Source organism: Salminus brasiliensis, chromosome 10 (assembly GCF_030463535.1).
Source record: "Salminus brasiliensis chromosome 10, fSalBra1.hap2, whole genome shotgun sequence".
In the NCBI taxonomy this organism is placed as follows: Eukaryota; Metazoa; Chordata; class Actinopteri; order Characiformes; family Bryconidae; genus Salminus; species Salminus brasiliensis.
Genome location: NC_132887.1, coordinates 39833325 through 39859593, shown reverse-complemented (window position 1 = coordinate 39859593; position 26269 = coordinate 39833325). Strand labels below are relative to the sequence as shown.

General features: G+C 45.4%; 1 protein-coding gene across 2 annotated transcripts; it reads left to right on the top strand.

Moving 5' to 3' along the window:
• Positions 1–739: 739 nt before the first annotated feature.
• On the top strand, positions 740–24814 carry ugp2b (UDP-glucose pyrophosphorylase 2b). 2 transcript variants are annotated; one of them, XM_072690093.1, is made up of 10 exons: positions 740–917; positions 8500–8627; positions 10968–11075; positions 16717–16902; positions 19161–19294; positions 20386–20683; positions 21177–21374; positions 21513–21755; positions 23737–23841; positions 24217–24814. In XM_072690093.1, the coding sequence occupies exons 2-10, from the start codon at positions 8529–8531 to the stop codon at positions 24322–24324; spliced, it is 1479 nt and encodes a 492-aa protein (XP_072546194.1). In that variant the 5' UTR covers positions 740–917; positions 8500–8528; the 3' UTR covers positions 24325–24814. The 2 variants fall into 2 exon arrangements, with proteins under 2 accessions (XP_072546194.1, XP_072546193.1); XM_072690092.1 differs by lacking the exon at positions 740–917 and adding an exon at positions 2477–2752.
• Positions 24815–26269: the final 1455 nt, after the last annotated feature.

The window sequence follows — 26269 nt, the reverse complement described above, 5'->3', positions numbered from 1 at the left end:
ATATTAAATATTGTAACAATATTAAAACCCCCACATACTGTTTTACAGAACCCAACACACAGTCCACTTAATTAATTAACATTAATTAACAATTCATTAAAAACATGTTTTGTTTTTTTAGTTCGATCTTGTGCTGTATATTAATTTATTACGTAAGTTATGACTAGAACATAATATCCCATATAACTCCAATGGAAAAGAATAAATACCTCTGAAACCACTTTTATTTACCTGTTTTTGGTCCAATTTTGCTGTAAGAGTATGAAGAATATGCAAGTTTAATAATATTAAATAATTCAATAATTACTTTTTACCATGTTATTGGAGCAGCCTGGGTTGGGGACAAGGCTAAAGTAGCAAAACACTGATGTTTGAATATATATATTTAAAAATATAAATAATATATATATTTAATATTTATTTATATATATTGGTATATATATTTATATATTAAAAAATAATAACCCGGGGTAATAAAAGTGCCTCTAATTGAGGGATCATCCAGAAAACCATCCATTAAAGGGCCACCTTATTGTTGTTGGACATGAATGGGTTAACTCGCACCTGCTCGAGAGCAGTGCACGAGCCTCCTTACGTCACATCTTATTAATTATGTCTATTCTGACATACAAATAAATTCTTACAGCCCGTTTAAGTGGGTGGTCTTCCTCTGTCTGCCCCAACCAACACACGCCCCCCCCATCCCCCCCGCCCCCCTCCTCCTGCTGCCCTGATCTACGTGCTCCTCCAGCTGTTTCTGCCCTGCACTTCCGCAGCCGCGCGAGCTCGACCTACACACGGGGGGGGACTGCCCTTGCTCTACACATCATCATCATCATCATCCTCCTCCTCCTCCTCCTCTTCCTCCTCCTCAGCCTCAGCAAGAGAGCGAGAGCAGCGTCCTTCGACCTTCAGCGGTGAGAGGACTTTGATCTCTGTTTGCACGCGCATGAGATCGTGTTTTGGATGCATGCAGTGCATCTCGCGAATAGGCCCCGCTCGAGCGCACTCTCGCGCTGTCTGCTTCATTAGCCGCACTGTGGTCTCCTTGGTTACCCCGGGTTTACTCGGGTCGTTTTTACCACTGCCATTAAACGTGAGCGCGCGCGTCCACCGTTTCACGCTAATGAAAGCTAATGTTGTGCTACGTGTCATTCGGTGGGCACGAGCCGAATGCGCACGAGCCGAAGGGCGCGTTAAGGCTGGAGTGTTTCTGTGGTTCCTGTGTACTTCCTAACCCCCTTTTGTAACGTGACGCGGCGCGAGGAGGAGGTTTCCTCGCGTGCTGTAAACACTCATGACTTTGGGGATTTTGGTAAATGTTTCATTTCTGAATGGCGAGGAGAGGGGCGGGGTTACACAGAGGGAGGAAGAGCGCTGAGCCGACGTGGGCTGCGCTCCCGTCTGCGAACATGCGCCCTAGGTAGTGCACTCTGGTTAGGGCTCGTCTGAACCCAGCAGTGCACCAGTGCGTTCAGTGTTTAGGGACCCTGTGGTTTTAGTATGGGTCCGGGTACAACTGTACGGAGCCCCTAAAGAGTCAGAAAAATTATATTTTGAGACTCGAAAAAATTATTAAGTTGACGGAATGGATTGTTAAATCAAGGGAACGATTTATTAAATTGAGAGAATGATTTATTACATTTAGGGAATGATTTATTACATTTAGGGAATGATTTATTAAATTTAGAGAATGATTTATTACATTTAGGGAATGATTTATTACATTTAGGGAATGATTTATTAAATTGAGAGAATGATTTATTACATTTAGGGAATGATTTATTAAATTTAGAGAATGATTTATTACATTTAGGGAATGATTTGTTAAATTGAGAAAACTAATATAAATATGATAAATGTGGCGGATCAATGAAATTGAAGAAACTATTTATTAAGTGGAGGAAACAATTTATTAAATTTCTTTAAAAATGTATATCATGAAGCTTTTGGGGGCTCTGTGTTTTTGTTACACAATTGATAGTTTTTTTTTTGTTCTTACAATGGTTAGATATTGAAATCATATTAGCTCTAATCATAACAATAGTGTGAATCGAAAATGGTAGAGGCAAATAAATATATATATATATATATATATATATATATATATATATATATATATATATATATATAATTATTATTATTAGTATTAGTATTAATAATAATAATAATAATAATAAAACTAATATTTGTGCTCTTACATGTTTCGAGAGCAGCAGCGAGTAATGTGTGTGTGTGTGTGTGTGTGTGTGTGTGTGCTAGGTTAGGGCCAGCTTACCCTAACTTGCTTAGCTGGAGTGTTTGACCCTGCTGCACTCTGGCTAGCGAAGTGTTGTAGAGCCCTCGTTTGAGGATTGGGACGCAGCCTGAAGTGAAGCAGGTCTGGCGCTGTGATGACTGAGCTTTACAGTCCAGCAGAGAGAGAAAACACCATGTCCTGCTTCTGCATTCAGCGCTGCCCCCCCCCCCCCCCCTGTACTGAGGTATGAGTGAAGGCGGGTGTGGGTCCTGCTCTTAGCTCCTGCCCGCTCTGGACTGCTCCTCGGTGGGCGGAGGGACATCGATCCGCTGATCTTTCGGACTCTCACATGCTGACCGAGTGCTCGCAGCTCCGGCGGCGCTGAGGACAGAGGGCAGCCCGGACTGAGGCGCAGTAGTAGGGCAGCGCTTGTTAGGAGGAGCCGCGGTTCGGCTGTTTGAGGGAGGCAGCAGGGAGACGGACTCTCAGCAGGGATGGCTCTCTATGTGGAAGGTAAGCTGGGAGACACTGGAGGACAGGGCTCTGACTGGAGGCACTACTCTTAATTTGGTATTTCACCCTAATTAATTAGTATAAATTATTTATTTATATAAAAAAAAAACTTTAGCTTTCACAGCATTTGGAAAGTATATGTAATTATTTTCTGGTAATTTTAAGTAATGTATAGAGGGTCCTGTATATAGATACATATCCATATTATATGGATAGAGGCGGCGCTCAGAGGAAAGCGCTGGGTTTCCAGCTCTGAAGCATGGCATAGATATGCCAAAACATTAAGACCACTCCCAGTTAAGGTAAAGAGCGTTGATGATGTGGCAACAGGGCGACATGTGAAGGTCTGGGACCTTTGTTGGACGGTAGCTACCTTCAGTAGTCAGCGTGAAATGGGCAGCATGAAGAGCCCAGGCAACTGGACCTGGCTATCACAGGTTGTCGGGCGCCCAAAGCTCATCGATTTGTGTGGGTGATGAAGACTGTCCCATCTGGACCAGGGAACTGACAAAGGGCTGTCGGTCTGCTGTGGCACAAGTCTCAGAAGTGTTTAAGCCCATTCTAACCCCCGTCTACTGTCAACAGCACCTGCAGTGTGGGAAGCGATGGAAGGGGGTCGTGTGGTCTGATGAGTCAAGTTAACGCTAGAAAGTGATGTGAGAGGAGTGAGCTACTGAACAGCCGTCCAGGAGCTGAATATTAATAATACTAATAAATGGTAGTGGCTAAAATAGACCCGAGGGGGACGTAGGCCGAGAGTGGATCTGGATCCGGTCTGAATCCATACTTACATTCATATGAGTAAATCTGAATGAATGGGACTCTGTTGGTTTCAGTAAATGGTCTAATTCACCAAACTGTAGCGGCCAGTGTTTCTAGCCTGCTGTAGTTCCTGAGTAAACCGAGCGATACAGGACTTATCATATTTCAGTTCTGCTGGAGGACCGGCCGCCCTGGCTCTTTAAGACCTCGGTTCTGTTTGGTTCCACAAAATTCCACAAGAATGCGACGCAAGAAGCTAGCCTGTGGCTCTCAGTGATCATTTGCATAGTGTCAACAAATTGTGCTGTAGCTTATGTAACCATATCTTGGCTTAGATGCGGGGTTCACTAGATTAGACTTTAGTTTTAGTGAGGAGTTTTATGACCAGGAGGAAATCTGGCCTGCTATCAGAGTGAACTTTAAAATGTCACACAAGATAAGCAAGCACTCCGGCCTACTTCTGACCATCATCCCAACACAGCGAAAACACCAGCCCAGTGGACTGTGGCCGGTTCGGCTGTTTGATGTAGTTGTAGGTTTAGCGTTGTTAGGAAACTCGAGTCTATTTTTAGTCATATTCCTTTAAAAACTCTGTTTTCCTGTGACTGAAATGGCAAAAAATGACATTTTTAATATAATTTTAAGGTCATTTTAATCTGTATTGTTTAGGCAGGCCAAGCTAATCGGCTAATATTAGGAATACACTTAAAAATAAAAGTTAAGGCAACCATATAGATGTGCATATCTATAATAAATGTATATAGGTATATATTTTTAATTATTATATATAATTATAATAAAATAGAATAATAATAACAATCTTTAAAATTTTGCAAATGTATTAATTTCTAATAATACATTTCATTAAAAAGGAAAAACGAAAATTTCACCTCAGACCCTCAGGACTCCTTTATTAAGTTGCTATGCCACTTAAAATGTAGCTCTAGGGGCCTTCAAAGTCTCTTGGTCCTCTTTGAGATGTTTCTACACCTTGACTGGAGTCCACCTGTGGTACATTTCAATTGATTATTGATTGATAAGGTCTCACAGCTGACCTGGAGCAGTTCTGGAGAAGGCTGCTGTCCTGAACGTTCCTAGAGCAGGTCGCCCCACCAAACTAAGTAATCAGGGAGGAAGTGCCTTGGAAAGGGAGGTGACCAAGAACGCAGTGGTCACTCTGGTTGAGCTCCAAAGATCCTGTGTGCAGATGGGAGAAACTTCCAGAAGGTCAACCATCACTGAAGCCTCGTGAAAGTAAAAGACACGTGAAAGCCCCTGAAGCACTCTGGACCTCAGACTGGGCCGAAGGTTCGCCTTGCAATAGGACAATGACCCTAAGCACACAGCCAGGACAACACGGCAGTGGCTTAGGGCCAACTCTGTGAATGTATTTGAGTGGCCCAGCCAGAGGCCTGTCTTGAACGCAGTTAAACATCTCTGGCCAGACCTGAAAATAGCTGTCATCCGACTGTCCCCGTCCAGCCTGACCGAGCTTGAGAAGCTCTGCAGAGAAGAATGGCAGAAATTCCCCAAAATCCAGGTGTGCAAACCTTGTGGCGTCGTACCCAAGAAGACTGGAGGCTGTGATCACTGCTAAAGGTGTCTGAATACTTCTGTCAATGCAGTACTTTAGTTCCACCCCCCAAAAAGGGTAGAGCGTGCATCACACTAAACACTCTCTCTCTACCAGTTAATATTATCTTAATCAGGGAAGTTCTGATCCGTTACAGTTGGTCGGGATTGGGGCTGTTCCAGGTGTATTTTACCAGAGCAAGTATCGGCTATTTTGGACCCGATCCGGTTCCGATCCTTTGTTTTTACTGCTGTGTTCGAGCAGAGCACGCTCTGGTGTCCTCTAGGCATCATGAATGGACATTATCCCCAGCCCACAGCAGTGCGGGACGTTCTCTCAGAAGGTACCGGAACACTTTAGAGTCGGCGGTGGGGAACTATCATACAGGGAATGCTAGCCTGAGAGATCTGGGTTGCCAGGTCTTTTAGCAGATGTTCATGTGCATGACTGAGGCTCTGGAACCTATAACCTATAACAGGCCCACTGACGTCATGCGTACAGAGGGTCCTTTGTTGGCTGGTATGCACATACAGATGTGTGTGGTTGCTTTTCCAAGCTCATGAGCCTCAGCTTTGACAGTAATAGGTTGCTGAAAGCCGAGTACAGGCGTTTCGAAATAGCTGAGCCCCTGCAGTGTCTTACAGTATTAACATACTTCCCAGCACTGCTGGTTACAGTTCACAGGGTTGTGGGTTCAATTCCCAGGCATGATCCTGGAGTAGGGGTGGGTAGTGTGGTGATATTTATCGTTATTGTCATAAATTACGTCACATTGTCACAGTTGGGTTGATAGTTTTTGTGACTCAGTGAATAGAGCACTGGGTTATAGATTATCGATCACAAGGTTGTGGGTTCAATACCCAGTCCTGGAGTAGGAGTGGGTGGTATTGTTATCTTGACAGATTATGGATTCATAGTTTGTGTGTTAGGGGTTCAACATCAACAGTCCAGACTGTTCGGATCACAGGGTTGTGGGTTCAATACCCAGGCATGGTCCTGGAGTAGGGGTGGGTAGTGTGATGATATTTATCATTATTGTGGTAAATTACATCACATTGTCATAGTTGGGTTGATTTTTTTGGGTTGTTTTTGTAACTCAGTGAATAGAGCACTGGGTTATAGATTATTGATCACAAGGTTGTAGGTTCAATACCCCATCTTGGTCCTGGAGTAGAGGATGGCAGACCATGTGTGACCATATTTATTGTTATCATGAAAACCTATGTCACATTGGCACAGTATGATTGATAGCTTGACAGTGTGACAGTGGTGGCTCCATAGACAGAGCGCTGGGTTATTGAGCATTGATCATAGGGTTGTTGGTTCAGTACCCAGTCCTAAAGTAGGACAGGGTACTGACAGGGGCTGTTCTTAAATGGATCCATATGTGAGATTTTTTTTTTTCATTTGCCTGGATCACGATGAGCTCACGATGGTCCAGTCACTATGAGCTGAAGCAATCATGGTGTACTACTATTCCAAGAAACACTCCAGCGTCTTTCAGCCCATATCTATCTGCTCCATCTATCTATCTCCACCCTCTGACTGTATTTGTTAATGAACCGGTTTTTGGTGCAACGAGATGTTCCAGTTATTGTTCATGGTAGCTGATTGTACGTTACGGTTGTGGCAGCTAGAAGAAAGGTTGAACAGTGGATTCAGCTTTCCTCTAACTCATGGGAGCTTCATTTGCACTGATCACACACAGATGTTCACAGGGCAGGGTCCTGACTGCTACGCCAGGCAGCCGTTTAAGGCACAGCTTCAGCAATAGCTGTTTTTCCTGCCTCCTGATGACTGGGTCTGATACAGGAATGAAAATGAAAGTAGATGAGACCAGTCCGACCTGTCTGATCTGGACTTTTTTCTTTGTCAGTACTGGAATAATTGGAATGTAATTGTGAGAATCGATTATGCGTTTGTTTCAGCCGCCAAAAAAAAAAAACGGTTTACACCCCTGCTACACCCGACCTTCCAGCTATAATTACAATTATTTAGAAAAGACACCTGAGCTTTCCCAGGCAAGGCTGTCGGGTCACATACCTGAGCTCTGTAAATAGTAACTTTATCTGTACAGGAGGGGAAAACTGCATTCATAGCTTCTAGCATTGGCTTTGACAGGCGGTAAAGGGCCGCTTGTTATTTTCTGTGATGTAAAAAAGTGAAAACAACAAAAGCAAAACATGATTTTACTATATCAGTATCTACCATGAATTATTCAGTATCTGCTATAAAGGATTCAGTATCTACTATGACTTATTCAGGATCCACTATGAATAATTTAGTATCTACTATAAAGGATTTAGTATCTACTACGAATCGTATAGTATCTATTATAAAGGATTCAGTGTCTACTACAAATCATTCAGAATCTACTATGAATCGTGCAGTATCTACTATAAAGGATTTAGTATCTACTACGAATCGTATAGTATCTATTATAAAGGATTCAGTGTCTACTACAAATCATTCAGAATCTACTATGAATTGTTCAGTATCCATTATGAATTATTCAGGATCCACTATGAATTATTCAGGATCCTCTATAAAGGATTCAGTATCTACTATGAATCGTTCAGAATCTACTATGAATCGTTCAGAATCTACTATGAATCATTCAGTATCTACTACGAATCGTTCAGGATCCATTATGACTTATTCAGGATCCACTATGAATAATTTAGTATCTACTATAAAGGATTTAGTATCTACTACGAATCGTATAGTATCTACTATAAAGGATTCAGTGTCTACTACAAATCATTCAGAATCTACTATGAATCGTGCAGTATCTACTATAAAGGATTCAGTATCTACTACGAATCGTATAGTATCTATTATAAAGGATTCAGTGTCTACTACAAATCATTCAGAATCTACTATGAATCGTGCAGTATCTACTATAAAGGATTCAGTATCTACTACGAATCGTATAGTATCTATTATAAAGGATTCAGTGTCTACTACAAATCATTCAGAATCTACTATAAATCGTTCAGTATCCATTATGAATTATTCAGGATCCACTATGAATTATTCAGGATCCTCTATAAAGGATTCAGTATCTACTATGAATCGTTCAGAATCTACTACGAATCGTTTAGAATCTACTACAAATCAATCAGTATCTACTACGAATCGTTCAGAATCTACTACGAATCGTTTAGAATCCACTATGAATTTTTCAGTATCCATTATGAATTATTTAGTATCTACTATGAATTATTCAGCAAACACTGTTTGTTATTCAGTGCCTGCTATGACTTATTCAGTATATTATGACTTATTCACTATATTGTAAATTATTCAGTAGCTGCTGTTTATTATTCAGTACTATATTTATTTACCGAGGTTAATGACGTGCCCGTTATGAGCTAAGATGAACCGTATGTGTGTTTTGATGTGTTTGCAGGTGTGAGCAAGTGGGTGCCGGACAGCTCCATGGCCCAGTTTCAGGAAGTGATGCGGCAGCAGCTGGAGAGCTCCATGCTCACCGAGCTGGAGAAGCTGCTGGGCACGGTCAAAGGGGGCGACGCTGAGGTGAGCACCACTGTCCTCACTGGACTACAGTATAGGCTTATAGTGCTGAAGATAGTATGGGATTGGTCTGTGGTATTAACCGGGGGCTTGTTCCCCCTTATGTAAACGGCCTCTATGTAGATATTGGAACATTGCTGTGAGGATTTGATTGGATTGGATTCTTGTATTGAGAAACGCACTCACCACAGTCAAACGTACTGAGAAACTGTGCCATCCTGTGGTGTATTCACTGCCCACAGACCACAAACATACTCACACACACACATACATACAGTCACGCGTACATCCATATTCACCACTGGTTACGCCAGTGTGAGGCACACCCAGCTAATCCAAACAAGTTTACAGAGGAAAAAAGGGGACAGTAGAGTGTGTCAGAAATCGTACGCCACGTACTCGTCAGATCATTAACGCAGGCTCCTTCTGGAAAACCAGGCCTCACCCTCTTCCACAGCCCTGAGGGCTAATGTTTACACTGTGTTATACCCTCGCCCACTCTGCAGAGCAAGCCAATGACTTCAGTGGTGAGCAGGTCTTACGTCCCAGGCCTTGTGTACGCAGTGGTAAACCACGCCTAACCATCAGCCAACAGAAACCTACACAAAGGTCACGTAGACCTCTTTACAGGACCAGAGGGTTGGATTGTTGCTTTATCCCCCCAGTTGTTACCCCAATTTTAGCGGTGTCCACATCCACCCACCAGCTAGGACACAATATCAGTGGACAGTGCTATCTGCCAGTTCAGTTGCATCAGCTAGCGTTTCATAAATACCCCCCCCCCCCCCCCCCCGTCCTGGAGGTAAATAGCCAACTCCTACCCTCTCCTTGAAAAGCTCAAGCCACCAGCACCAGGAGTGTAAATGCTAACATGCTAACATGAGCTTTCTTCAAGTCACATGAATCTCCCGGAGCTCCACATATATTTCCACCGGCTGCTAACACAAACGCCCCTGGAGCTCGAGACGCTCGGAGGAGACGTCTGCTCACAGACTGCTTACAGACGCCAGCGCTGGCTAGCATCACCCACGCTGAGTGATGGAGGCACAGGGATGACCACCCACCGAGGATCGAGCACAGCGTCTATCTCTTGATTTACGGCCAACGCTTAGACAGTATCGCCACCCATGCTTAGCTTTCTAGTATAGAGTAGTTGGGCAAACTTAGCCAAGGAACAGCCAAGCTGATCCTCGGCCTTTGATAAGTACTGGAGCTGGAGGCTGGTGGATTTATCAAGGTCATGAAAGCTTATGTACACCAGTTAGCGTCATGCTAAGTGCTTGCCTAAGTCCTCACACATTTGTATTAGATTGTATAGAAGATGCTGCACCACGGTTTGCCAGACTCGCAATATAAAGGATGTTGTTGACTCTATAATGAGCCTAACTGAACAAAGAAAAAGCCATGTAAGTAAGTAAGTCACCTAAAACTAAAATAAGAAAAAATCTAAATAAGAAATTGGCCCGTTGCCAGGTTTTTTAGGGAAAAATTGGTCAATTCCCTGGTTGGTCAATTATAAATATAGACCAAAATTATAGCGCTGACCCACTGGGATTCTGGCTACGCAACTGGTTTGTCCAGCGCTAAGTGATGGATGGGGCAGCTTGTTAGCCACATTAGCTAGCTCGCAGTTGTTGCTCCTGTGTAAAACTAAATGAGTTCCCAAACATTTCTGGGGTGGGGATGATTGGTGGGAAGCGTGGCATTGAGGTTTTTCACCCGACTACTCCTTTAATGATGTTTCTTCGAGAGCCGGCGATGTTGCGATAGCTGCCACCGCAGCTGCCGCCGCCAGCAGCAGTGCCATAATTCAGAAGCAGAGCTTCACTCATTCGCGTCTTAATGCGGAAGGGATTAAGGAGTTAGGTGGGATTATTTTCAGCTCCGGACGAGCGGAGGGATGAAAAAAAAAAAAGGCTAACTGAAGAGTTGGGAACGTGGCAGCTGATTACGCTACGCTGAGAGAACGGACCAGGTTATCGTTAGCAGAAATGCTGTTTGGCCTGGGCCACTTTAAGGCACCATAGGAAAGTCTACCCTTCAGTTTAATCTCAGAGCGTGGTCCATGCTAGCAAATTATTACAATAATTATAATAATAACCATGACATGAAATCAATAAATGAATGCAATATTGCGTATTCAAGAATGCAGCTGCACTGTTTTCAACGCTGGTGTCATTTTGTCTGGACGCTAAGAACACATGATGCATAGGTAATACAGAAGGCCGTATTAATATAGAAACTATATTTAGTCTATATTCTATATTAATATTTCAGTTCACAGCACTGCATTGTACCAGCCCTTATAATAAACCCATAAAACCCATCTCTGTTTTTTTACAGATTTCGAAGAAGGATTTTGAAGGCTTTAAGAAGCTGTTCCACAGGTTCCTGCAGGTGAAGGGGCCTTCGGTGGAATGGGCCAAAATCAACAGACCCCCAGAAGACTCGGTAAGACCACCACATACACGCTAAAACCTGTATCATTATTGGACTGGTCGTGACGTTTGAGGGTCTTTGAGGGTTGAGGCCTGAGCTCTAGTGCCCAGGATAGTCCTTATTTGTGGCAGCAAGCCATCCGAGCCATAGTGAGGCAGGAAACCGTGACGAGGGTGAAGAACATGACTTCTAATGTAGATTCGGTTTGCGTTGGATGATCAGTAAAGTGAACTGCCCAGGTCGTTGCTATGGGGTTGCTAGGCGGTGGATATTGTGTCTCAATTGGTTTTTGTGTCTCATTTCGTTCTTGTTTTGGTTGCTTTTCCAGTTGTTGTGTTGAAAGGTTGGTCGGTGAACCCTGCTCTAGTGTCTGATCTTCTTGCGTCAGCCTCAAACCTCAGAGCTGACTGTTCTTGCAACCATATACAGTAATTGCACAAAATTGGGCTCGCAGCTGTGATGAAAGCAGCTCTTGGCAATCTCTTGATGAGCAGGCCAGCGCTTAGACAGTTGCACCACTCTGAAGCCCCACATGTTTAGCGTGTAAGTCTGATTACACAGTCCACCCCTTTAGCATGGAGTCTGGAGCGTGGTTCTCTCCAGTGGTTGGTTATGCCAAAGTTCTGTGAGTTTGCGGAACGTGTCAGCAGCCACGCGTTCAGTCTGACAGGGTTAAGTAAAGCTCGGCGAGGCTCGGTGAACTCCTCCTGAGGGTTGAAGCGATGCAGCGTGAGCAGACTCAGGGGAGCGCGTGGTGCGGAGGCTGTAGCGGTTCATTTCCCAGCTCTGGGTATTATTATGGCCCACAGCAATATCGCTGCGCTCCGTGTTGTTATTAAACGCCCACCGAGAGCCGCTGAGCTCTGTTATTTCAGGCAGCCTGATATTAAAATGGGGCGGCGTGCTATAAGCAAAGCACTAGGGCTAATGCCCGGGAATAGAGGGAGCCGCTTCCTTCTGTCTGACGCTTCCACGTCCCAAGAGGCAACAGGAACATGTATCAGGAACACGTATTAAAAGTCTTTTGTTCCACAAACTGTGTAGTGGTTAAATACATCTCTCGCTCTCTCTTTTCTTCACCCAAACAGACTGTAATACACTACAGGAAGCGTTGGGGGCGCTCTATAATGCTCTATAATGTTCATATGATCCACACGCTCATTCTGACAGACTGTAATACACTACAGGAAACATAGGGGGCGCTCTATAATGCTCTATAATGTTCATATGATCCACACGCTCATTCTGACAGACTGTAGTACACTACAGGAAGCGTAGGGGGCGCTCTATAACGCTCAATAATGCTCATATGATCCACAGGCTCATTCTGACAGACTGTAATACACTACATGAAGCGTAGGTGGCACTCTATAACGCTCTATAATGTTCATATGATCCACACGCTCATTCTGACAGACTGTAATACACTACAGGAAGCGTAGGGGGCGCTCTATAATGCTCTATAATGTTCATATGATCCACACGCTCATTCTGACAGACTGTAATACACTACAGGAAGCGTAGGGGGCGCTCTATAATGCTCTATGATGTTCATATGATCCACAGGCTCATTCTGACAGACTGTAATACACTACAGGAAGCGTAGGGTGTGATTTTAATAGGTTTTGGCTGATTAATGCAGAAATGTGAGACATGAGGAAATACATTCTCTGCCTGTTCTCATGTGGGCATACCTGCATAAATATATGAAATACAATCATAATAGGGTGTGGATGCTGATGGATGGCTTTCACTGTATCAGTTACTCAGAAGTCGGTTGACGTCTGCTGACGTGGCTTCCATAGATCTGCTTCATGTGACTTCCCAGAAGTCTTTTTAGACGTCCCATTGACTCCCATAGTGCCACAGGCTGCAAATTAGTGTTCATGTTTAGTAGTAATATAATAATAATAATACATATCAGACATTGAGCCAGTGTGATCTGATGAACTAGTGTAGACCCATTTCTTGGTCATAGGTTAGTGGAAGGTGTGTGTGTGTGTGTGTGTACATGTGGTCTTGTGTACACTCTGCTCACTCCTGGTTTGAAAGCCTGGGTAAACTGCAGTAGTTTGTCAAACATCGTTCAGCCTTTTCTTCTCCTGCCTCTCAGAACATTACTCCAGTCCCACCGTAACCTCAGCTATGCCTGACGCTAATCTTCTGAGAGAGCTTTGTAGTCACTATGAAAATACACTCATCCTATATTAACTATAGGAATATTTAAATATTTGCGTCCCAATGAATAACAGTTTATGAATAACTGAATTTTTAAAACAGGCTGCAGCAAATTTTGATGTGCCACAGCTGATACGTGCACCATCAACCTAAAATCATGCATTTAATATCTTATTCGCCCACTTCTGTAGATCATTTCTGATGAAAAACGTCCAGAAAATGGGCTGTTGGGAATGTACTGTACATATGGGGTTTGGAGTTCTACCCTTAATTATGTTGGAGGATCTCAATTACAGTGTGTGTGTGTGAAACTACCACCACCATGTTTGGAGGCTATAGTTTACTAGCCTGGCTAGCGTTCTCTCTGGGTTGTTGCTTTACAGTGCTGTATTACAGCCACCAATAGGGAGATTCAAATTAAAAGTATATTACACTGTGTCCAAATGTTTATGGACACCACTTCTAATGAGGGAATTCCTCAGTTTTAAGGAGCACCCATTGCTGAGACTAGGGATTTTGACGATTTCACAGTGTATTACGGTATATGTGTGTGTGTGTGTGTGTGTGTGTGTGTGTATGTATATATAAAATAATTTTTCTTTTACAGTAAAATTGAACAATGCAACAAGTGCAGCTTAAAGTACCTGCATGCATGCATTAGAAGGGGTGTCCACAAACATTTGGACAGGTAGCGTGTGAGACATCAGCATCACGTCTGGAAACAAAGCAGTGGTCCTGCAGATTCATCACGCCGCTTGGTTGCAAGTGAACAAATTGGGGTCTTGGAGTTCACCAGCCCAGCGTGTAGCATGTTCATCAAGGTGTGTGTGTGTGTGTGTGTGTTGGGCTGGAAGCTAATAAGCTGATTTGGTAAGTGAGGCTGGAATGCGCAGCTTTCTGACTGGGTTAATTTGAAGATCTCGTGACGTCTGAGCAGCGGAGCTGTTGGGTTCGATAGTGAGGGCTCTGAGAAAAGACAGCAGATATACTACGTGTCCAAAAGTTTGTAGACACCTGCTGCTCCAGAGTTGCGTTTGACAGCAAGGCTTGTCATCTAGGGATTGTGTTTTTTCCCTTTACTGCAGTAGCAGTGGTGCTCAGCGGTTAGAGCTCCAGGCTATTGCCGACAGGGTTGTGAGTTCAATACCTGGGCCCTTAAGCACGGCCCTTAACCCTCTCTGCTCCCCGGGCACCGCAGCAATGGCTGCCCACCGCTCCGGACAGTGTGCTCACTGTCCACTGTGTGTGTTTCACTGGGGTGTATGTGTGTGTCTTGCCTTGTCTTACACTAGGCCTTACACTACACTACACATTGCTGTGAGGATTTGATGGCTTTTGGCCATGAGAATGTTCATGGTTAGTGATAAATAAATCATTTTTGAATTATTGAAATGAAATGAAATTGGCAAAATCTGACCAAAGTGATTAGGGGCTGCAGGTTGGGATTGTTGAGTCTTTACCTATGATTAATAAATATATATATTAAATATAGCATAGGTAAAGGCTAATTATGTGGCTTATTTCTAGTATTGAAATAATGTTTCAAATATTTTTAAGAAAAACCAGTAGACAGGGGCTTTAGGCTTTGGAAAGGCTTAATTTTTTTTTATGCTTAATGCATCTATTGAGCTCTGGCCGGACCCCTGGAACGCCGGAACGGGAATTCTGTTGAAATTTGATGGGTTAGTTTTTTACGTTTGGGTGTAGAATGAAATGTGAGGGTGGAATGACTGTGCGGTGCTGCGTCACTGAAAGGCCTGTAGCAGCAGTGAGCCGTCAGCCACACACACACACACACACACACACACACACACACACACACACTCCAGCTGACTAAATCAACTCTGACAGAATTGGATCTGTTTTAGGAGCAGATTCTGTTTAAGATTAAAACATGCAGTTTAACAGTGAAGTGCCTCAGGCCTGTGTCCACACGTCTCTCTCTCTCTCTCTCTCACTTTCGCTCTCGCGTGCTCTCACTCGCTCTCTCTCTCTCTGGAACTCAGAGAAGCTTTAAACAGGATCTGAAGTCCATTCTCCATCTGCTGCCTGGAGCACACTCTTTAAATGTCAGTCAGGACGGGCAGCGTTTGAAGCAGGCGTACGCTGGTCATTCACACCTGGCTGCCCACCAACCTGCCACCAGAATGGGGCCTTAAAGGGCCGCTTCACTGAAAACGCTAATCTTCCTCCCTGTCCCTAATTTCTGAGTCATTTTTTGGAGTCTGAAGGTTTGCTTATTTAGTTTTGCTCTGGAGCTGCGAGGCTAATGTAGCTAACAAGCAATGGAAGCCTATGTACTCCAATTAGCATCACAGCTGCTCATTCATTCAGTGTTTCTTCTGAAATTCTGAAATGAAACTGTCTCTACGGTCCAGGGTGTTAGACGAATGATCATCACCCCACCTCATCATCCCAAAAGTACTGGATGGAGCTCCACCACCACCATCCTTCCGGAGACCACAGCTCCCACTGCTCCACAGCTCAGACTCACCCAGCCGACTCAACCCAGCATTTGGGTGGGAAAAAAACAACCCAGCAGTTTTTAGGGTGTAGGTCTTCCAGTGAACCGGGCTGTGATGTCATCTGATTGTAGGGCATTGTGGGAGTTTTATTGGCCGGTAATCGCTGGTGACTCCGGGGTTCGTCTGGAAAACAGTGTGACTCTCAACTGTGAACTGAACTGAGTGTCAGCCCCCACCAGCACACTCTTCTCCTCTCGCGCCCCGTTCCCCTCGCCCCGCTCCCCTCGCCCCGCTCCCCTCGTCCCGCTCCCCTCGCCCCCCGCTCCCTTCTCGCGCCCCGCTCCTCTCGCCGGCCTTCACAGTGGTTTGTTACGCTCTCTTTCCCTTCGCCTCAGGCCTGTTTGTTTTCATTGTGTCAGAAAGAGCGTCACTGCAAGAATTAGCCTACACCCCGTCTCAGTGGGACCACCTCGCGTATGGTGTGTGTGTGTGTGTGTGTGTGTGTGTGTGTGTGTCCTCTCTGACTCAGTGATGTTTCATCTGGAGGACATCTGGCTTCATGGCAGCAGCATTCTGGGAAACGGGAGGGAGAGAGATAAAGAGAGAGATGAGCGAGAGAAACATAAAGAAAGGAGGGAGAGAGAGAGAGAGAGAGAGAGAGAGAGAGAGAGAGAGAGAGATAGATAAAGAGAGAGATGAGCGAGAGAAACATAAAGAAAGGAGGGAGAGAGAGACCAGAGAGAGAGAGACAGAGAGAGAGAGAGACATAAAGAAAGGAGGGAGAGAGAGAGAGACAGAGAGAGAGAGAGACATAAAGAAAGGAGGGAGAGAGAGAGAGACCGGAGAGAGAGATAGATAAAGAGAGAGATGAGCGAGAGAAACATAAAGAAAGGAGAGAGAGAAAATAGCTAGAGATGGCGAGAGGGGACAGAGAGGGACCGAGGGGACAGAGGCAGAGGTCGGGGGGCTCTCTGGTTGGTAGTGATGTTCCCTCTTGGTTTTTCCCTCAGATCCAGCCATATGAGAAGATCAGCGAGAGGGGTCTGCCCGAGAACGTGGCGGACAGTCTGAACAAGCTGGTGGTGGTGAAGCTCAACGGGGGTCTGGGCACCAGCATGGGCTGCAAAGGGCCGAAGAGCCTCATCAGCGTCCGAAACGAAAACACCTTCCTGGACCTGACCGTCCAGCAGATCGAGGTAGGACTCCATTGGTGCTGAAATTAGAAAATGCTGCTTCTGGACGAGGCATGGTACAGGGCAGCCAATCAGAACAGAGGTTCCCGACATAGATCATCAGTCTTAAAGGCAAAGGCTTTTTAGCTCTGAAGGTCTCGGGTCTTAGTTTGACGAGACAACCATGTTCACCATGGTAGTGTTGGACACTAGGGTTAGAAGAAATTTGGCCTCCACCTTTTTTTGGGTGACTCAAGTACAAATTACACTCCCAGACTCTAGGGGGAGCCCAGCAGCAAGAAATACCAATTCTCGCATAATGCTGCTTTAATTTAAGTAGAACTTTGAGTACATCCAGGCATGGTTAGCCAAGCTTACAGCATTGAGCACTCAACCTTGTAAATATTCAAGAGTGCCCGTATACAGGGAACTACGGCACAGACGGCCCGCTGGGGGGGCTTTATTAGCCTCGTTACCCCGGTGGAGGTCACTTCCACGTTGTATATCACTCTTAAAGGAGCAGTACCAAAACAGCGGACGGCTTTCCCCCACTTTTGTAATGTCCTCATGAGCCAGACCAAGAGAATGAAAAAGTGAGGGTAAGAGAGGGCCGGGCAGGGAAAGAGAGAGAGAGAGAGAGGGGTGGGGGGTACAACAGGGGCAGAACCCCCCCTCTGCAGCAGAACACACACCACTGTGTCTCTCAGCTGGAGCTTTACTCCCCCCCCCCATGGGCTCAGGTTTCCTCCTGTCTGCCTGGGCCTATTAGGAGGGGTAAGCGGATAGCCCCGCCACCTCCTGTATAAATACGGTGTGTATAAAGAGCTCTGTGTGCTCTCGGCTGCAGGGCGCACGTCACTTGTGCACTCGAACCCCACACACACACACTACGGATCCTTGTTAGATGATATATGGTGATTTTTCAACGTCCTAATGACACGCAAGTACCCTGCAGGGCTAGTCATGGTTACAGAGTGATGGGAGACTGGTTACAGAAGCCGTGAAGAATCAAATACTAAAGGAAATGTAAGTGAATTAATATAATAAATATATCATCGATCCATCATTAGTTACACAAAAAAACTCCATTGGTCTGTTGGTTCATCATGAAATTCTGACATCATGTAGAGAACAGCTGACCGACTGATATTTTGTCAAAAAGTGAAAATGGCAAAAATGAAGATGGAAGGTTTTGGCATAACAGTGATGATAAATACGTTAAATAGAGACTTAAATATGTAGATCAGACTGTCAGACTGTGAGCGTTCCCAATATTTCCAATATGGATGAATTCCATTGTTGTAAATTGCATATCTTCATTGCATCATTGCAAAAACTAATATTAGGGTTTAAAATGGAATAAATAGCTTCCCATAGAACTTACAACGCATAACTTCATGCAGAACCTTAGGCAGAACTTTGTGTAAAGCTTTGTGTAGAACTTTAGGTGGAACTTCATGTAAAACTTTAGGCAGAACTTTAGGCAGAACTTTAGGCAGAACTTTAGGCAGAACTTCATGTAGAACTTTAGGTAGAACTTTAGGTAGAACTTCATGTAGAACTTCATGTAGAACTTTAGGCAGATTTTTAGGTAGAACTTTAGGTAGAACTTTAGGCAGAACTTTAGGCAGAACTTTAGGCAGAACTTTAGGCAGAACTTCATGTAGAACTTCATGTAGAACTTTAGGCAGAACTTTAGGCAGAACTTTGTGTAAAGCTTTGTGTAGAACTTTAGGTGGAACTTCATGTAAAACTTTAGGCAGAACTTTAGGCAGAACTTTAGGCAGAACTTCATGTAGAACTTTAGGTAGAACTTTAGGTAGAACTTTAGGTAGAACTTCATGTAGAACTTCATGTAGAACTTCATGTAGAACTTTAGGCAGATTTTTAGGTAGAACTTTAGGTAGAACTTTAGGCAGAACTTTAGGCAGAACTTTAGGCAGAACTTTAGGCAGAACTTCATGTAGAACTTTAGGCAGATTTTTAGGCAGAACTTCATGTAGAACTTTAGGTAGAACTTTAGGTAGAACTTCATGTAGAACTTCATGTAGAACTTCATGTAGAACTTCATGTAGAAACTTAGGTAGAACTTCATGCAGAACATTAGGTAGAACTTCATGTTGTGATGTTCCAGCTGTGTTTAACGGCTCTGATCTGGCTCAGATATCAAAGAGGAATGATAGAAGTGATGTAACTCCAGACGCTTCAGAGCAGGATGTTGAGTAATGACCGACCGGCATGTGGTGATCTGGAGGATCTTCTAATGGTATCGTTTTCTTCAGCACCTGAATAAGACGTACAACACCGACGTCCCTTTGGTCCTGATGAACTCCTTCAACACAGACGAGGACACCAGGAAGATCCTGCAGAAATACACACACCACCGCGTCAAGATCCACACCTTCAACCAGAGCAGGTACACACACACACACACACACACACACACCCCTACCTCAATTCTACACTGCAGTTGATCTGCAGGATCTGACCCTGCTCACTCCTGCTCAGATATTCAAACACCGGGACGCTCTGGCCTGTTTAAGACTGATGGCGGGTTGAGGAGATGATGATGATGATGATGATGATGATGTTAATATTTGACTGAAAAGTAAATTCTCAGCTTTATGCAACTCCACGCTGCTCATGTGTCTCAGACCCGACCCGATAAAGCACCGACTGAGGTTTAGAAGCTCAGCCAGAACTGAGGGCTTTGACCCAGTTACGCGTTTGAGTGGACCAGCAGTGAATCGCCACATTTTTAGAGCGTTTCTATTGGTCCATTCATCCAGCTTTACTCACACAGTGTACAGAAGCAGCTACAGGGTTTAAACCATGGAGAAATCTGATAGACTTATAGAAATGAAGTGAAGCGCAATGATTTATTACCAGCAGTTTTATATTTTTATGTAATTTTGCATCTTGATTTTTTATATTTCTGTAAACTGAAATATAAATTAGAGACATTAGATTTTTTAAAATTTTGCTTAAATGGAATATTTACAGTTTCTGGGGAAAAACAACAACGCTCTCTCTGGGCTTTGGCTGCCGATGGCTAGCAGCATGACCGGGATTCGAACCAACAACCCTCTCTGATCGTGGGACCACCCCTGGCATAGCTGTTTATATCTATTTGCTTTCGTAGTGGTTTATTTCCTCCATCAAGGCTTGATTGCCTTTTTTTAAGCATTCTGATTGGTTGGCAAACGAATCAGCTCATTGGTTGAAGGATTATTTTTTAAATAAATAAAAAAAAAATTAAATATTAAATAACAAAAAATCTAATTTATCTTTTTGTTTGTGATCGCACTGATGTGTGGTCAAATTCTACTGGTGTGTGTGTGTGTGTGTGTGTGCGCGCAAGTTTCCTCCCTTTCATTGCTGGACTGAAATGTGAATTAAGTGCTGTTAGCGCCCCCTTGTGGAGAATCTGAAGAAAAGAAATTCAAGAAAGGCTGGAATCATCCTGGAACAGCAATAACGCGCCCCCCCCTCGCTCTGTCTCTGCAGATATCCGAGGATTAATAAGGAATCCTTGTTGCCCGTGGCGACGGACATGGGCATGATCGGAGAAAGCGCCGACGGCTGGTACCCCCCCGGCCACGGGGACATCTATGCCAGCTTCTACAACTCGGGCCTGCTGGAGCAGCTGATCGCCGAGGGCAAGGAGTACATCTTTGTGTCCAACATCGATAACCTGGGCGCTACGGTGGACCTGCACATCCTCAACCACCTGGTCAGTCAGCCCAACGGCAAGCGCTGCGAGTTCGTCATGGAGGTGACGGACAAGACCCGAGCTGACGTGAAGGTGAGAGAGCAATCATCAGTCGTAACCGAGCTGCAGATGATTCCACAATGATTATTTTTTTTTAGCTAATGTAGCTAACAACTAATAGAAGCTTATGTACACCAGTTAGCATCGTGCAAACTGCAAGCCTTACTCAGGCGGTGTAGTTAAATGGGTTCCAGCCACAGTTCTTAGCTGTGCTGCAGGCTGTAGTCCATGTTCTAGATCACAGAGGGTCAAGAAGTTAGCACCATGCTACTTGGTGGGCTATTCTCTGCCATTACTGGTTCATAGGGGTTTCATACTCTAGCCACATGCTAATACACTTCATGTCCAGATGTTTATGGACACCCCTTCAAATGAATGCATTCAGCGGACACTGTAGAGAAGTACTGCCAATAGAATAGGACCCTCTTGGAGCAGATAAGCATGGGCTTTAGCATGGGGTTAGCTAGTGAAGAACCGGACTGTTTGCAGGTATTGACCATGTCCTGACCATGTGCTTGTTCTCCAGGGAGGCACCCTGATCCAATACGAGGGCAAGCTGAGGTTACTGGAGATCGCCCAGGTGCCCAAAGCCCACGTCGATGAGTTCAAATCCGTCTCCAAGTTCAAAATCTTCAACACCAACAACCTGTGGATCAGCCTGGCCGCCATCAAGAGGCTGCAGGAGCAGAACGCAATGGACCTGGAAATCATAGTGAATCCTAAGGTGAGGTGGGGGGGGTCTAAGAACCTCCACATCGAGGAGACCTCACTGCACAGGGTTCAATTCTGAGGTATGAATCAGTATGAAAGTCCTGTCTCTGCAGAGTGTAGGACTCTAATCTCGAACCCGATCTCTCTCTAGACTCTAAACGGCGGTCTGAACGTCATCCAGCTGGAGACGGCCGTGGGCGCCGCCATCAAATGCTTCGACAACGCTCTGGGCATCAACGTCCCCCGCAGCCGCTTCCTGCCCGTCAAAACCACCTCCGACCTCCTACTGGTCATGTCCAACCTGTACAGCCTGGAGGCGGGCTCTCTCACCATGAGCGAGAAGAGGGAGTTCCCCACCACGCCCCACGTCAAACTGGGCAGCTCCTTCACCAAGGTAACGTCCGGCACCGAAGACACACTGCACGAGAGGAAGAACCAATCAGCACATCTGAACAGCATCACCTCCCCTTTCACCCCTCATTAAGCATATGTGCTAACGCCCGATCCCCAAGCTAACGCTCTCTCTCCCTGAGCGTACGCGCTAACCCCAAGCTAACGCTCTATCCCAGATATTACATGCTAACCCCAAGCTAACGCTCTATCCCTGAGCTTACATACTAACCTGAAGCTAACGGCCTATTCCTGAGCGTATGTGCTAACACCAAGCTAATGCTCTATCCTTGAGTTACGCGCTAACCCCAAGCTATCGCTCTCTCCCTGAGCTTACATGCTAACCCCAAGCTAATGTTCCATCCCTGAGCTTACATGCTAACCCCAAGCTAATGCTCTATCTCTGAGCTTATGTGCTAACCCCAAGCTACCATTCTATTCCTGAGCGTACGTGCTAACCCCAAGCTAACGCTCTCTCCCTGAGCTTACATGCTAACCCCAAACTAACGCTCTATCTCTGAGCTTATGTGCTAACCCCAAGCTAACGCTCTATCCCTAAACTTATGTGCTAACCCGAAGTTAATGCTCCACCCCTGAGCTTACATGCTAACCCCAAGCTAACGCTCTATCCCTGAGCTTATAGTGGCAGCCCTGTAGTCCACTGGACCACTCAGAGCTGGCTTTAAAGGGTTCATTAAGCAATGCTCTGTAAAGTTCCCAAAACCCCCTGCTGTGGTAGAAGAACCACTTTAGGTTGCATAAAGAACCATGCTCTCTTACAAACATGGTTCTCTACAGCACCCCCTAGAACATAGAGGGTCAACACCTCGAACACCTCGAACCCTGTGGCCCACATTCCTGTAACTATAGTAACTACATTACTGTCATAATTAACATTAAACAGCCTCATAGGTCCTAAAATAGAACCCAGGGGGGCTCCACAAGCTATGCCAAACTAAACAGTTACCAAACTAAACAATACATTTTCTGCATAAGGATTAATCACGGAATAATAAACCTAGGGGTCAAGGTTAGGGTTAGAGGCCTTGCTTAAGGGCCCAACAGTGGCAGCATGGCAACTGACATGGCCATCGAACCCACAACCATGTGTGTGATCAATAACCCAGTGCTCAGTGCCACTAAATTCTTTATGCTAAAGCAACCACACACTCGAATAGACAACTTTAGTGTGTGTGAGGGGCCAAGGGGATGAATAAGGGGATATACATTTGAATGTGTTTTAGTTTTAGGTGTTGTGACATAATTAATGGGACGCCTCTAAAAAGCAAGCACTCTCATTGCATTGCACTCACCAAGACAGCTCTGGACACAGTGAATTTATTCCCAGTCCTTTAGTTCCCAGCCCTGCATGGTGTCCTCTCTGTGTGTGTGTGTGTGTGTGCTGGGCTAGAACAGACAGCTGTATGTAGGCCAGCCTCATTAGAGCAGCACTCTGCCACTCTCCTGCTCTACAGGGACTCGACTAGTGGAGCTACAGGTCAGCAGAGGGCCGCGATGTGCCACGCAAACCCACCCCCGACAAATCAGCTCCGCGGCTTTCGTCTTCTGCACTGAAGAAATAAATAAATAAATAAAAAGAGTGTGCAGAAAAGTTTCGGCGGGGTGGAGGACCTTCTCTGCGTCTCTGCCAGAGCATAAGAACACAAAGTTCTGTTTCAGAGGGAAAATTAAAACACTGGGCCAACAAGAGAACCCTCATGGGCCCGTTTACACCCGGCATTAGCATGCGCTCTGTGTCCGGACAGTACCTGGATCTACATCGCCCTGCTCGGGGTGGCCGTGAACAGTTTAGAGGATCGGCGGGGGTTCTTCACAACACGGCGGAACCGTACAAAAGGGCTCCATCAGGACAAAAATGTGGCGTACCTCAGGGTTCTATGTTAGGGCCTGTGAAACTGATGTTCTTGTTTTTATTTATTTATTTATTACATTTTATTCATTTAATTTATTTATGGCCCGTGCAGGTTCAGGAGTACCTGACCCGCTTCGAGAGCATTCCGGACATGCTGGAGCTGGACCACCTGACCGTGTCTGGAGACGTCACGTTCGGGAAGCACGTCTCGCTGAAGGTAAGACACACTCTTGTCGCCCCTTCTTGTTTAGCTTCTTTAGATTCACCCCTGAGCTACTGTGCTAACAAGCTAACGCGGCTAACAAGTTATGGAAGGCTCCCAGGCTGATGTTGCGAGTGTAAACAAGTCACATCCTCCAACACCTGAATTCGCTGCTGACTGTAATCAATCAAATGTGATGCAAAGCCCTCTTCCTTGGACAGTAGAGACAGATACTTCAACAAAGGCAGGATATAGATCGAGCAGGTGTCCCAATATTTTTGTCCAGATGATTGTATGATTGCATCAATTCGGTTGTTAAATCAAACCACCCCTTATAAGTGCGCAACCTAATCAGTGTCATTCTGACCTTTGACCCTCTACCCCGACTAGGGAACGGTCATCATTATAGCCAATCACGGAGACCGGATCGACATCCCGGCTGGATCGATGCTGGAGAACAAAATCGTCTCCGGAAACCTACGCATCCTGGACCATTGAGGTCATGTGACCCAGGCACGAGACCACACGACGACTCCACTCACCTGCTCCTCCACCTCCCGACAGTCCGACCGACCGACCGACCGACAGTGCCAGCAACTCACCTCTCACGATTCCAGACTTTCACTTTTGTAAATTCCAGGTCTTTAATGTGTGTTTTTTTTTTTTTGCATCATTCCATTTCCCGGGTCAGTATGAAGGCAGACGCAGCGCCGTGTTCCCGTCCCGTCAGAAACTCCCACCCTCACCTGTTGTTGTTGTTGTTGTTGTTGTTTTTTTCTACTCTGAGAAGTTCAGTGTTCCCTCTCGGAGTGCTACGAACAGCGGCGTTCCGAGCGGAGCCGGGTTCGGCCGGAGTCTCGCTGCAGTGCCGTTAAAACGTGAAGAGAAAAGCAATAAAGCTTTCGGCCCGAGCGGAGAGCTCCAGAAGCCCTGAGGAGTCTGGACCCGTCTGCAGAACGGAATAAAGTGCAATACCGAACAAACAGCAGGCTGTGTGTGTGTGTGTGTGTGTGTGTGTGTGTGTGTGTGTGTGTGTGTGTGTGTGTACTTTTACTGCATGTCCTTCAGTAACTCTTGATCCTGGAGCTAAAATGCTAACCATGACCTAAAGCTCGACCCTTGTGCCGACCAAGAAGTAAGGCTTTCACTTTAGCGCCTAAATGCTAACCCAGAAATAGCGCCTCTCCATAAGCTTACATGCTAACCACAAGCTAACGCTCTATCCCTGAGCCTACATGCTAACCACAAGCTAACGCTCTATCCCTGAGCTTACATGCTAACCACAAGCTAACGCTCTATCCCTGAGCTTACATGCTAACCACAAGCTAACGCTCTATCCCTGAGCTTACATGCTAACCACAAGCTAACGCTCTATCCCTGAGCTTACATAGTAACAAAAGCCAGTCCAGGATTGGTTGGAGGAGGAGGTGGAGGTCTGGGGCAGCCAGGGTCTCACTCACTCGCTCGCTCGCTCGCCCACAGCAGACTTCTGATTTGGCTTCTTTTCATACTGGAGACGACGGAAGGTGCTGGTTGACGCCAACTGGCAGGAAGGTCCGTTCATGCTGAGAGTCGGTTTACAGCTCTGAGAAGAGAGAGCATTCATTGGAAAGAAACCTTAAGAAAGAGCACACACACACACACACACACACACACACACACACACACACACACACACTGAAACCACTCGACCGCAGAAACGCTCAGCAAAACCAGAGGAAGCTTATCCTCCATTCTCCAGGCTTCTCCACTCAAGGTCCAGATTGGTGTGGCCTCACGTCCCACTAACAGCCATCGTTCATTTCTACGTGCTCACTTTCCAAACATCTCCTTATTAGGACAGATATGGAAATACGCTCTGCTCCGATTTGACGTCTGAAGCTCTAATTCTAAAAGCTCCTCCCACAAATTCCTCCACCTAATGGTGATGAAGATGCTGCCTGAAGCCTGAGACACCGTTCTACCAGAGTTCTGAGAGGATGCCAGTTCAGTGATCGGCCCATAGAAGAAGCCCTGTGAAAGAAGCCCATCAGGGCCTTTGGGCCCATGCCTTTCTCTCACACACACACACACACACACACACACACACACACACACCACTGCCATCAAGTGGCCAAACACACAAACAACACTTCCGTTCACGATGCTCTTATTAGAACCACAGGTAGGCCAATGCAGTTACCCACTACGATCCCTTCCCACTGATTGGATCCAACCGCTGTCTTCCGAAGCCTTTGATTGGCTGAATGGGGGTGTGTTAGATTTAGGTGGAGGTTGGAACCTGCAGTATGGTATAGCTCTCCAGGAGGAGGTGGAGGAGGTTTGGAGGCCACTGGGTCACCTAGGTCAACACACACACTGCTCTCGAACAATCAGCAGTCTTAGGTGGTATGCTAATTAGTGTACATACGCTTCATACTCTACATGTCCATATGTTTGTGGA

Excerpts from the sequence above, each read along its gene's own strand:
- ugp2b (XM_072690092.1), top strand. Across the intron at positions 20,684-21,176 it reads AGACCCGAGCTGACGTGAAG|GGAGGCACCCTGATCCAATA; the intron begins GTGAGAGAGCAA and ends CTTGTTCTCCAG. Across the intron at positions 23,842-24,216 it reads GGAAGCACGTCTCGCTGAAG|GGAACGGTCATCATTATAGC; the intron begins GTAAGACACACT and ends TACCCCGACTAG.